Here is a 13,869-nt window from a genome sequence, read left to right on the forward strand (position 1 = left end):
TGGGCACAGGCCATGTAAGTCTTCTCTTTGAAAGTGAGGGTAGATTTAGAATCCTCCAGGGGACATTAACCCTTGAGATTGTATCATAAGCCAAACACATAAAGTCTTCCTGAATCTGGTCTTCAGAGCTACCTGGACAAGACAGAATCCTCTCTGTGCCTAAGAATAGATGCTCCTTAAATCCAAAGTCTTTATTCAATCAAACAATCATAGGGTCATAGCTCTGGAGCGGAAAGGGCCTTCAGAGAATCATCTAGTCCAGCCTCTCATTTTATGTGCAAGGAAACTGGTTCAAGGAAGCAAGCCGCTTTGCCCATGGCCATGTAGCATCGGAGGGGTGACTTTAACCCAGTTTCTCTGACTCCAGAAATGATATTTTTTCATTTGTACCATGAGAACTGGCAGGGACCTTAGGACACCTGTAGTCCAACCCCCTCATTTTATAGATGAGAGGAGTGGGGTCTAGAGACAGATGGGAGTAACTTAACCATTGTTGTATAATTAGTAAATGAGAGAGCCAGGTGTCCTGACTCCAAGTCTCCTGTTCCTTTTCCCTCTTCCCCCCCTCACTATATCACACTAATTCTATTATACCAGGACTATTATGGAAGAATGGTATTGGATGTTTAGTATATCTCCCACTCCCCTGCTTTTCTCTCCGTTCTGAATCCTAAGTCCCAAAAGGGGAGGACCTCAGTCCCAGAACCTACCATGGGGGAAAAAAACCAGTATGATGGCTATTCATGGATGCTGAAATTTAATGTGTGTGAGACAGAGTGTCAGAGACAGAGATAAAGAAAGGGAAACAGAGACAGAGAGAAGAGGGAGAGAGACAGAGAGGGGAAAGACACAAGAGACAGAAGAGAGAAGGAAAAAGACAGAGACAGAGACAGTTGGACCCTACTGCCACATCTTGTCAAGAGACAGTATTTGGCTTAGAGTGCAACTGGATCCCTGGACAGAAACAGTGCCATGTTTGAGAATGGCATTAAACTATGTCAACAGAGCTGCCTAGTTTTGTGAAAATTGTAGGATCAAATACTAACAACCTTCAACCTACATTCAAGAAAACCTCAAAGCAGAAATGGAATTTTATGAAACTCTCCATAGTTCAGTGGAGATTGCAGACACAGAGGACAAGATCACTGCCTTTAGAAGTCTGAAAGGCTATCATGGGGAATAATCATAACATCAGTTAAAATCAATCAATCAATAAACAAGTATTTATTAAGTGCCTACTGTGTGCCCGGCATTGTACTAAGTACTTAATAAATACTTGTTGTCTGAGTAGAGATACAAATAAAGTTAATGGAAAAAATACCTACTCAAAAGCTGTTCATTCTAAGTGAGGATGGGGAGGAGTGGAGGGGTGGTGTAGGTGAGGGAGGAGATACAGATATAGATAGATATAAATACATGCACATATATACACAGAATATACAATTAAAATGAATACAAAGTCATTACATGCAAGGCAGTTCGGGACGGAGGGCAGTAGCATTTGTGGGGATCAGAAAAGGCTTGCTGAGTTTTGAAGGAAAATAGGAAGTCTGTAAGGAGAAGCTGAGGAAGATATGTGGGGCATTCATTGAAGGTACTGGAGAGAGCCAATGAAAGGACATGAAGATAAGAGACTGAGTGACATATAACAAGTAATAGGTCAGTCCCTATTGCAGACAGTGAAGAGTAATGTACAATGAAGTTGGAAACATAAACATCGGAATTTATAATTGATTTGAGGCAATAGGAAACCATTGACATTTACTGTGTAGGAGAGTTACATGATCAGATCAGCACTTAAGAAAAATCACTTTTACTTACGTAACTGATGCTGAGTGAAGTGAGCAGAACCAGGAGAATACTGAACACAGTAAACACAACATTGTATGATGATCATCGATGATAGCCTTAGCTCTTCTCAACAATACAATAATCTGAGACAATTCCAAAAGACTCATAAAGGAAAATGCTATTCACATCCAGAGAAAGAACTATAGAGTCTGAATGCAGATTGAAGCATATTATTTTCACTTTTGTTTTTGTGGCTTTTCCCTTTTGTTCTGTTTCTACTTTCACAACATGACTAATGTGGGGGGGTGGGGGTGGTGGATAATCACGTTTGGCAGATGTGTGGAGGATGGACTAAAGGGGGAAGAGACCTGAGTTTGAGATATCTCCAAGACATCCAGTTTTAAATTTCCAATAGGCAACTGGTGATGGCAGAATTAAAGCTTGAGGAGAGTGGGGATACATAGGTATAGACACGCACACACACATACACACACACACACACACACGCACACACGCACACATGCATGTCATTAGCATAGAGATAATTAAACCAGCAAGAGCTGACAAGGTCACCAAAAAAAGGAGAGTTAGGGCTTAAGAGAGCACCTTTGGGGAACAAATCTATATTTAGGGGGTGTGATCTAAGAGATGAACCAGCAAAAGAAACTAAGAATCTCATAACTGGAAGGGCCATTAGAGTCCATCTAGTCCAACCCTCTCATTTTACAATGGAAGAAACTGAGGCCCAGAAGGAACTTTCCAGAGGGGAGGGCTTTGCAGTGAGGTAATGTCAGATGGAGCTGGCTTAAGCTGGGTAGCTCCTGAGGAGGAAGAATCAGGAGAAAGCTACAAGGAAGCAGGTTTGGTTTGGTTAACAGAAGATTTTCCCAATAATCAGAGCTAGCCAACAAGGAACAGACAACCCAGGGAATCCTTCATCCACTGGAAGGTTAAGTGGCTAGATAACCACTTGCTGAAAATGTAAAGGGGATTCCTGTTTAGGTAGGAGTAGGATTAGGGCTCTATGAGATCCCACTCAATGCTATGACAGATTCTAGCAGCTCAGACTTCAAGGTGGAAGGCATCTCAATTTGACCTTCTGGTTTTTCCATTATAATCACTTTTTGTATCCAATTGGATACAAGTCAGTCCTTTCCCACTGAATGTTATACCATCTAACCCACACAACCTACTCATGTAAACATAAACTTTATTCTGTCAGGCTCCTCCTCCTCCTCACCATTGAGTGTCATCTCTAACTCCAGGACCAAATAAAATAATTTTTTTTAACCTTTTTTCCACTCTTTCCTGTCTTTTTACATACTGTTCAGATGTTCTCCTCATGATTGTCTATGGGGGGTAGGGGCTATATTAACCACTACACAGAGTACTTGGGCTGCTCTCCAGGCAAACCGGCCTTCCAGAAATGCTCTGGGACATAACTGATCACTGTGGTGTTCACCACCACAGCCCAGGCCCAACTATAATGGCTCACTCTCATAAGATCATAGAGTTAGAGCTGGGAGGAGAATCTAGACCTCATTTAACTCAACCTATTATTTTACAGATGAGGAAACTGAGGTTCAAAGATGTGACTTATCCAATATCACACACACAGAGATGGTAAGAAACTAAGCCAGGATTCCCAGCCAGCTCCTTTCCATTCCACAGCTCACTTGATACATACAAAATCCAGGTAAGGTGAGGTGACTGGTCACTCACTTAGCAGGTGGGAAGGGAAAGAGGCCAAGGCTTGAACTCAGGGACCCTTGACTCTAAGTTCAAGGCTTTTCCCCCTAGACCACATTGCCATGATAACATTTTCCTGCTAGTTATAATTGTTGGAGACATTTTCATTGATAGCTTTTGTTTTTACTTTGCCTACATTTCCTAATATGTCCCTTCACCTTTTCCCTCCCTTATAACAAAGAATTAAAAAAAAAAAAGGTTCAGCAAAACATACCAATATATCAACAGAAATTCAACATTATGGGGAGTGTTCCACATGCAGTCTTTCATCTCTGGGAAGGAAGGAGGTGGCTATATTCTTCCACCTCTTCTCTGAGATCAAGCTTCTTCAGCCTATTTTCACAGCACTGAGTTCAACTGTCTTATTGCTGTACTTTCTGTTTACTTTACCGTAGTTATGGTTCTCCTGGTTCTGCTTACCTCACATCGGCTCCCACAAGTCTTCTTATGATTCTGTTTTCAAATTGTTTCTTACAGTGCAGTAAAATGTTCCATTGAATTTATATTGCTGAGTGTCTACTTTGTTCCCAGTTCTTTGCTATTACAAAAAGTGCCGCTATCAACATTTTGGCGAATATATGCCCCCCCACTCCTTTTTTTGAGTCATTTACCTGCCTAAGCAGTGGCATCTCTGGGTAAGCCATAAGCTTTCTAAACAGAACAGAGGAACTCTTGTGAGAGTTGGCCAGATTCTTGGCATAACTTTGGCAGATGATTCCAACTCAAAATAAAGCCATTGAAGAACCTTGTAAATAAACAGGGATATCTACCAGCCCAAGCTGTTTTTGTGCCTCTGTGTGTGTGTGTGTGTGTGTGTGTGTGTGTGTGTGTGTGTGTTTAAAGCAGTTTGCATTTCTACCCAGGCAACTTCACTGACCGTGAAATCAACAAGATCGATAGCATACTACATCAATTGCAACTCCCTATGGGACAGTGGGAGAGGAGTTATTTGTTAAGTCTGAGTCAACAAATACTCAACATTTGGGATATAGACAAGGAGGGGAGCATTGCCAACCATGGCTGGCTGAGTTAGGCACTCACTGGGCAGGCACAGTACAAATCTGTGGGGAGGTCTTAGAGACAAAAGGCAATGAACACTATCACAGAGTAATAAATAAAAGACAAAAGAGGATGGGCAGACATGGAGTCTCAAGGAATTGGAGGCGTGGGGGAAGGTTAAGCTGCTGGCAGAGACCTAAGAAAGGCATTTCACCCATATGGAAATAATAAGGCTTCAATAAAACTTACAAGGTTTCAATAGAATGCAGACTTGGGCTGATTTTTACAGAAACAGGTGCAGAGGAAAGGGTCGCTTATGGAAACCCCTGTGAGCAAATGGAAACTCATGTGCTCAAAACATTCAAGTCTATGTTTCTAGGGGAAGGAAGGCTGAGTATGCATGTGAGCCAGGCCTGGGCTGCTGGCCAGAGCCGAGGGCTGGCTGCTCTAAGCAGTTCTGTTCTTTCTCCCAAATTACTTCAGAAACAACATGCTATGTATGGTTTGCTGGGGGGAAAGGGGCTTCTTAGGCCTCAGTAGAAAATTTCCTTTAAAAAGGCCCCTCCAAAGCATGTAGTTTTCTCTTTCATTTCCTTACTTTCATAGCTCAGGGTCCTGGTGAACTAATTAGATCTTGAGCAAATAAATGGAAACCCTGAGTTCAAGGGGTGCCTGTTTGACCCTCAATGGTATGACAAAGAGGAGGAAGTTATGATGAAGTTAAAATGTGTCAGGCTTTCATTTTTTGGTCCCATCCATAAATCAATACTTCTGTACTTTCACAAACAAGGCCTATTCCCCTGGTACTAAATTTGACTCAGTCAAGTTTGGGCGTTTTTCTTTGGTTCTGAGTAAATCTGTTGGCTTTTCCAGCCTCTTAGTAATCGATTTTTAACTCGTACTAGAGACAGAAAACTCTAGGACTGTGGGGGAAGGATGGAAAAATCCCATGAGATTAGTACACTTTAGGGCCAACCTTGACTCTTCACAGACTAGAAATCATCATGATTTTATGGCCTACAGTCACTCCACTTTTTTTTTTTTAAAGGAAAAAGGCATTGCTGTGGTAAAGTTAAAAACCTTTAGAGCACGCAGGTCACATGTTCTGGGTACACTAAAATGCAGTGAATGAGAAGGGCACAGGGGTCTAACACCTATGTTTAAGTATAAAAATAAAAGTTTTGGCATGTATGTGCCAGGGCCTGGGGATACAAGGGCAAAATGAAACTGAGCTTGCCCTTAACAAACTTACATTCTATGAGAGAGAAGAAAACACAGACATAGGTGGGCACAAAATAAATGCAAAGTAATTTTGAGGAGCAAAAGCACTAGCAGCTGGGGAAAAAGGAAAAGTGGCACTTAAGCAGAGTTTGGAAGGATGTCATGGAGTAAATGAGCCATGGGCATGGAGGACAGCAGGAGATGGAATGTCACTTGTGAGACACAGCAAGCAGACAGTTTGACTGAACTATGTGAAGGGAAGTAATATGTAATAAGTTTAGAAAGGTAGGCTGGAGCCAGAGTGTGAATAGTTTTAAATGTTAAACAGAGGAAAACTATACATTTGATTTCAGTAAAATATCAGTTTTATTCACATAATTCAAACAATACAAATGCATTATACCCTCACCACACACATACACACCACACATACCCTCAACTCTTATTATCACGCTTGATTTTGCTTTCTTCTCCAAATCACTCAGCTTTACTCTGCATGATTAACTGCTGATTTTCCAAGCATTGCTTGAGTTTGTCTTCTGTCAGGGTCAATCTCTGTTCTAGAATGGAAACAGTCTATACAACAAAATGGGAGAGAAGGAAGAATTAGGGAGTCTAGTCAGTATATCAAGCTGCTCTGGGACAACACAAAATTTCATCTTGTGCATTAATCATTCCTGGCAGCACCTTACTTAGAACTCTCTGCCACTAGAGGGTTCTGAGATGGCTTCAATCTTCTTATAGCATATGGCTACAATTTCAGATGTTCTGCACCCCACCAACTTTATATTACTCAGTGTGACTAGTTATGTCCTGGATTAACTAAAAGGGAGTAGGAAATCCAAGAAATTACTCATTATGACCAAGTTGGAGTTATACTAGGGATGCAAGCATGGGTCAACATTAGGAAAACAATTGACAGAACTAATCATATTGAAAACTAAACCATCTACAACCACATGATCATCAATGGAAGCAGAAAAAGCTTTAGATGAAGTACAACAGTCATTTACGCTAAAAACCCTTCAAAGTGCAGGCATGGCAGGACTTTTTTTTAAAATCATAAAAAACATCTATCTAAAACTAAGAGCAAGCATCATATGCAATGCGGATACACTGGAATCTTTCCCAATAAATACAGGAGTAAAGCAAGGAGGCTCACTCTCCCCACTATTATTTGATATAGTTCTGGAAATGTTAGCAATAGCAAAAAAGACAAGAGAAAGAAATTAAAGGCATAAAGAGAGGTAAAGAGGAGATAAAATTATCCCTACTTGCCAACGATGTGATGGTAAACTTGGAAAATCCTGAGGAATCAGCAAAGATACCAATTGAGACAACTAATAGCTTCAGCAAAGTTGCAGATTACAAAATAAACCCTCAAAAGTCTACAGCATTTCTATATAATAATAATAATAATAAAATCCAAGAAGCAATAATAGAAAGCAAAAAATAGCGAGAAATAGAAAAGGAAATCTCATTCCAAATAACTACAAAATACCAAGTATCTGGGGATCAGTTTATCTAAACACACACAAAACTTGTATAGATTCAATTACAAGGTGCTTCTTAAAGAAATAAAAAACAGCTTAAATAGCTGGAGGAATATTCAGTGCTCAGGGCTGGGATATGCCAATATAAAAAAAATGGACAATCCTACCAACATGAATTTATACTTTTAATGCTATGCCGATCAAATTACCAAGGAGATATCTTACAAAATTTGATAATATAATAACAATATTCATTTGGAAAAACAAAAGATCTAAAATATCAAGGAACATGATGAAACAAGTTGGGATAAAGGGGGAACGGCAGATCCAGACAGCATATTCTAAAGCAGCAGTCATCAATGTCATCTGGTATTGGTTAAAACAATATAGAGGTAGATCAATGGAAAAGACTAGACAAAGGCATCAGAAACAGTGGAACTCAGTAACCCAGCATTCAGTAGAAAATATAAATCACCTAGGAAAAAAACTCTGTATTTGATAAAAACTGCTGGGAAAGCTGGGAAACAGTCCAGCAGAAATTAGGTCTAGACCAACAACTTTACATCAATTTTCCACAATATGTTCTAAATAGATAAATGAACTAACATTAGAGATCATACTATTAAGAAATTAGAAGAGAAGCAGACCATACACCTCTCACAGCTACAGATAGGAGCTGTATAAAAAAAACAACTTTGCATCAAATTTCTTTGAAAAGTGTTTGGTACTCAAGATATAAAGACAATTAACAAATAAATAAACGTGTGTGTGTGTGTGTATGTACACTAGTAGCCATTCCTCAGTAGATAAGTGATCAAAGGATATGAACAAATGGCTCTCAAAAGAAGAAAGGCAAAGTATTCATAACCACATGAAAGAAAGCTCTAAATCACTATTAAGAGAAATGCAAATTAAAACAACTCAAGGTTTTACCTCACACCCTGCAAACTGGCAAAGATGACAAAAAATTCAATACTGAATGCTGAAGGGGTTGTGAGATGACAGGCACGTTGTCGGTAGAGCTGTGAATTAGTACAACCATTTTGGAAAGTACTGGAATTATGCAAATAATATAACCAAAATGTCCATTCCCTTTGACCCAGAGACTACTTTACTGGGCTTAACCCAAGGTAGCCATTAATTAAGAAGAAAGTGCCCATATACACCAAAATATTTATAGTAGCACTTTTTGTAATACCTAAGAATTTGAAATAAAAGAGGCTCATCAATTGGGGAATGGATAAATACATTGTGGTACATGAATGTAATGATATATGTGATGAATACAAAGAAGCATGTAAAGTTCCAAATGAACTGATGCAGAGTTGACATAAGCAGAGCCAAGAAAATAATATACACAGTGACTAACACAATGTAAATGGAAAGAAATACCACATACACAAAAATCAAAAGTGAATCTCCCTTAATTATAAAGATTGAGTAGGATTCAAATGAACAGATATGAGAGAACACCCCCAACCCTCCCCTTTGCAGAGGAAGGAGTATGTATTACACACTGCAAATGTTTTTGGACTTTTTCAGTGTGTTGATTGGTTGTGCTGATTTTTTCCTCTTCCTTTTCTTTTTATCTTAAAAGAAATACTATTTGTTATATGGGAGGCTTTCTAAGAGGAGGAATGGGAGAGATATTAGAGAAACTATGTTAAAAAATAAAAGACATCAATAAAAACTCACTTTTAAAAAATATAATGCGGATTAAACTTTAAAAGAGTGGAAGAAGAGAAGGAGGAGAAGAAAGTCCAGAATGAAGACAAGAGAAAACAACTTGCAAGGTCAGAGCCCTGAATGACTCAGGAGGGACATCTACTGCTACAGAGCCCTTGGAGAGAGCATTTTCTCCTGAGTCTACAACTTTTGTTTGCCCATGTGCCATCTGAGGTTTGACCCAGCCTCAAGCCTCAGTGTATTACAGAGAAATAGTATACAGGAAGGTGATTCTTGAAGATTAAAGAGGCCATTTGGCCCAGACCATTTTATATAACAAATCCAGAGGCAAAAAATACTTTGAGATTAATTATAAAGACACAGTATTTTGAAATTTCTAAGTCATTCCCTTTGTTCTTACCACTTTATTTTTGATTGACTAGCTTCTGAACTAATGTGTCACCTGACATAAAAAAACTAACCACATTACACTTTTTTTCGGTATGTACTTGGTTTTTGTTTTTCAACCTTTCAATACAATTTTATTGATGTCTTTCCCTATTTATACCACAGCTATTTCCTACTGTTATTCCTGAACCCATAGTCTTCCCTTGTAACAAAGAAAGTGAAGCAAAAGCCCTGATCCAGCGCAAGCATCTATCAGCACATTCCACATTAGGTATCTACAGTCTACTCCAACAAGGAAGGAGTGTTTCATCACCTGTTCTCTGGAACCAAGCGGTCACTGAACTTAATCAGAGATCAACTTGTTGCCTACCTGCACCATTTCCCTGTGTTACCAACAGGAAAAAAAGCATGTCAGGGACATTATAGTCACTGTCCTGTTCAATTCACATACCCAATGAGTCTGTAAAAAAACATTTTTTAAAGCATGTAGAACATCTAGATTAAAAAGTATAGCTGGCCAATAGTATCATTATCAAAAGACTAGATTTATTTCACTTGCCCTGCTGCCAATGGGCAATCAAATTCCACTAAAGCTGCCTGGATATATAGGCTAAGGCTTCATGAAAAAGGAATTTTAGAACATTCAGGAGACAAAGGCTTGGATGCTGCCAATCTAATACAAAGGACTTTTAAAAATAATATCACTAATTTTCTTTCTTTGACTGTGTTCACAGTAAAGATTTAAAAGCAAAATGTATTTAAATGACTTGATCATACTGAAAATCTCTTATTTCTAATTGTACCTAAAGCAAATTTATAGCTTATATATGTGGCCAACTGGCTTCCAAAAGCTCCACTGTGAAATGCATAGAGAGACATATCCTTTCTTTTGTCTCTATCTATAGACCATTATAGCTGAAAGGGGCCTTAGAGATTATCTAATTGACTTCCCCCCTTCAACTTTACATATGGTAAAACTGAGGCCCAGGGAGTTTTTATTTTATAATTTGGCTTGTAACAATTTTTTTCAATGAGATGTTTCATTGAGTACACTGAAGGAAAGTGTGTCCAACAGTGAAGACACATAAAACAATGGGGCAGTGAGCTTTGGGGTAATGAGACCATTAGTAGTGATGTCAGGCTCAGGGCTATGCACACCGTCTGGCTCAATTAACAATAAGGACAGGTCTGGGCTTACACCTCTCCTTTCCTCAGTGCAAATCCTCCCTCTCCTGGGGTGTCCCCCATCCATACTTGGTCCAGGCATATCCCTAGCTATCTGTACAACACAGTCCCAGCCTTGTGACGTGGGAATGACACATAGACCTCACCATGCCTACCAACCATGAAGATTTCCTAATGTTCTCCTCATCTCCAGAAAAAAATGGCTTAATCTCAGTTCTGCTCTCTTCCTACCAATTGTAATTACATGGCAACCATGTTAAAAATACACGTTTTGCTTTTTGCTATGTCATCAAAATTGTCCTTGAGTTGAAGGGTGTCAGCAGAAAAGGCTGGGCCGGTAGCAAGTTTCATCCCCCTGGAAACTCATATGCGGAACCCACTGCAGAGCCATTAGGTCATGACTCTGCTATAGGGAAACACTTCTTGCTGTTGCTTTTTTTTCCTTTTAAAAACATTTAACATTTTTATTGATCTTTTAAAAAATATCACATTATATTCCTTGTAACAAAGGATAAAAATGAAAGATAAAAAAAGTAGTCCATCTCCATTAATCAGCCCACATGAGTCTGGTGGTATAGCCTATGTTCTACATCCATTTTCTCATATCTCCTTTTGGGTCAATCTTGGTCACTATAATTACAAAACATTTATTTTTGTGACGTTTGTTGTCACTGTTCTTTCCTTCATTTACATTGTTCTAATTGTGTATACTGTTTTACTGGTTCTGCTTAATTATTCAAGTTCATATAAATCTTTCCATGCTTCTCTGAATTTTTCGTACTCTTGATTCCAGCTTGTTGCTACGTTGAAGTGTCTATGAATATATCAGATGCGCTGACTACTGACATACTGCACAAAAGGAATCAAAATGACTTATCGACTCAAGGCAAAGCTCTTCTTTCCCAAGCCTCCCAAGAGTGAATTAGAAACCTACTAAGACTCTAGATTAAATGAGAGTATAGTACCTGGGTTTAAACAGGGCTCTATTTAAGACCCTATAGTCTTCAGCAAAGTTGCTATTTAATTTCAACCAATGGTAGAGGGGTTTTCCGAGGAGTTTGGCCTCTGTCAGAAGTACTGTGCTGGGTCCCTAGGTATGCAAGAAAGCTTCTCATGTCTGTGCTGTGCCAAAGAAACTTCCTATTCATATATCTAATAAAACCTAGAAACACTCTGGGAATTGGTCCCCCAAGCCAGATGAAATTTCATGACCTTATGCCTAGGCTATAAACTCTTCCCACAAAACCCAACGGCTATAGTGCTTGTTCACAAAGTCTGTTCGATCCAATGGCTAGCTGGGTATGGAAGAGTTGAGTACTCTAAGCAATTCACCTGGTGTTAGAGTTTCAAGTTACACAACAAACACACACTATGTGCTACAATAGGCTGCACAAGTCATTTACGAGGAGGAAGAAGAGGAGTCCCAGCCCAGCTAGAAAAAGAGCTGGCCAAAATGACTGGGGCTTGGGAAGCCTGTAGCTGATGACGCTTGCTGCCTGACAATGGCAACTCCAGGGCTGTTAACTGTGAGACAGGAAAACCATAATGGTGGTCAAACTTTCTACCGTTCCAACAGGAGCCAATTCTCAAGGGGCCAGCAGTGGCTTGTGGACAGTGTTCCAACTTAAATTCAACCACAAAACCTGGGTCTGAATACCAGCTCTGCTCCTCACTATTTCTATGACTTTGAGCAGGTCAGTTAACCTCAGCTTCCAGAGTGGGGTTGGACTAGATGACCTTTCTGGCTCTATAGCCATGAGTCAGAGATCCTGTGGTGAGCCAGGAGTGGGACAGAGGAGCTACTCTAAAGAGCCTAGAGGGGTCTTACATCATTCTTTAAGTTCTAGCCAAGCCCACGTAGAACCTCATATAGTGCTTGAGTGTTCTTTTCTTTCTACATTGCTCATTTCTCCCCTTTATGTAAAGGCATTAAATATTTCAAAATAAAATTCCTTTAAAGAAAAACATATCACCATTTTGCAGTACCAAGGTGCAACCTACGACATTATTAGCTCAACCCTTTCAGGGAAGGGAAGAGAGACAAGGAAGTCACTAAAGTGAAACAAGTGTTAAGTGAAATTTGGAGAAAATGGTCTAGTAGCAAATTGAAAGGAAAAGGAAAGCATGAGCATAGAAACAAGATGGGGGAAGAACTCCATGTTGGGTGGTTCTCTAAGGAATTATGAATTCCTACAGGGGATGGATCAGGGGATTCAGGAGAGTCATTAGTCCTATTACAAGGAAAGCCTAGAAGCTTACTCTTTCTAGACTCCTGGTGAGGAGCTCAGCCAACACCTTCCACATACTAACAGCAACAACAACGGCACAGGGTCTCACAGTTCTTTATGTGAATCAAAGTGGGACTGGGGTGGAGGCGGAAGAGGGTGTGCACCAACTTAAGGCATGATTTTGAAGATGGGAACTTAGTCTTTAGTTAATGACAGATACACCTTGGTCCAAATATTATAATTATTCTTTCTGAGAAGCTAGTGACATACTTAAATGATGTCTTCTGATTTTGACTGTCACAGTGGGTTACAGATATAGGGCAAAGGGCTGGGGCCAGGAGAACAGAGCAAAGAACAGAGGAACAATGTAGCATCCATGGTTGTGTCCAGAGGCCCACAGTCAAAAAACAGCTAAAGTCTGGAAAGAGGCACATAGTTTGAAGTGGAAACCAAAGGTCAGAGCAAAGAAATAGGTCAAATCTGAGTGGGAAAGTCAAAAGTCTGGGGAGTCAGGGAAAGCTCAAATAACTAAACATACATCAGAGGTCAAAGCAGGAAAATGCTCCAAAATCCAAGGACAGAGTCTAGGCAGAAACTCCAAGAAGGACACTATGTATGAAGAGCAAAAAGGATTTTAACACTGAGATAGCTTGCCATAAACCTGGAAGCTTTTACAAGTTTCCTAGTAGGGCAGGAGTCAAGCTCCAAGAGTGGTTACTCTAAGGGCCTAGAGATAAAGGTAAGTAGGAAAATCTGAACAAAACAGGCTTTAAGAAGGTAGAAAGGCAGCCCCTGATACTAATTGAGTCCTAAAATTTTATATACAAAACCACTTTGCAACTGGAAGCAAAGGCAACCAGAACCCTTGGAGTCAGGAAGTTGTTCAGTCTTTTCAGTTGTGTTTGACTCTTCAGGACCCCATTCGGGGTTTTCTTGGCAAAGAAACTGGAGTGATTTACCATTTCCTTCTTCAACTCATTTCCTCATCTGGACGAAGAAACTGAGGCAAAAAGACTTAAGTGACTTGCCCAGGGTCACACAGCTAGTGTGAAGAGCAGGACCTGAACCTAAGTCTCGGTCATTCCAAGTCCATTCCTCCCACTGTCTCAGGCTGACTCTCCTGGGGCATC

The 13,869-nt window shown here is 39.9% G+C and overlaps 1 protein-coding gene across 3 annotated transcripts in view; it reads right to left on the reverse strand.

Moving 5' to 3' along the window:
• Positions 1–6,107: 6,107 nt before the first annotated feature.
• POC1A (POC1 centriolar protein A) overlaps positions 6,108–13,869 on the reverse strand; it is a 179,566-nt gene continuing 171,804 nt past the window's right edge. For all 3 annotated transcript variants that reach the window (XM_036738720.1, XM_036738719.1, XM_036738718.1), the window contains one exon: positions 6,108–6,336. In XM_036738720.1, the coding sequence (XP_036594615.1) occupies positions 6,238–6,336 (99 nt within the window). In that variant the 3' untranslated portion in view covers positions 6,108–6,237. The remainder of the gene's footprint in view (positions 6,337–13,869) is intronic.

Source organism: Trichosurus vulpecula, chromosome 9 (assembly GCF_011100635.1).
Source record: "Trichosurus vulpecula isolate mTriVul1 chromosome 9, mTriVul1.pri, whole genome shotgun sequence".
In the NCBI taxonomy this organism is placed as follows: Eukaryota; Metazoa; Chordata; class Mammalia; order Diprotodontia; family Phalangeridae; genus Trichosurus; species Trichosurus vulpecula.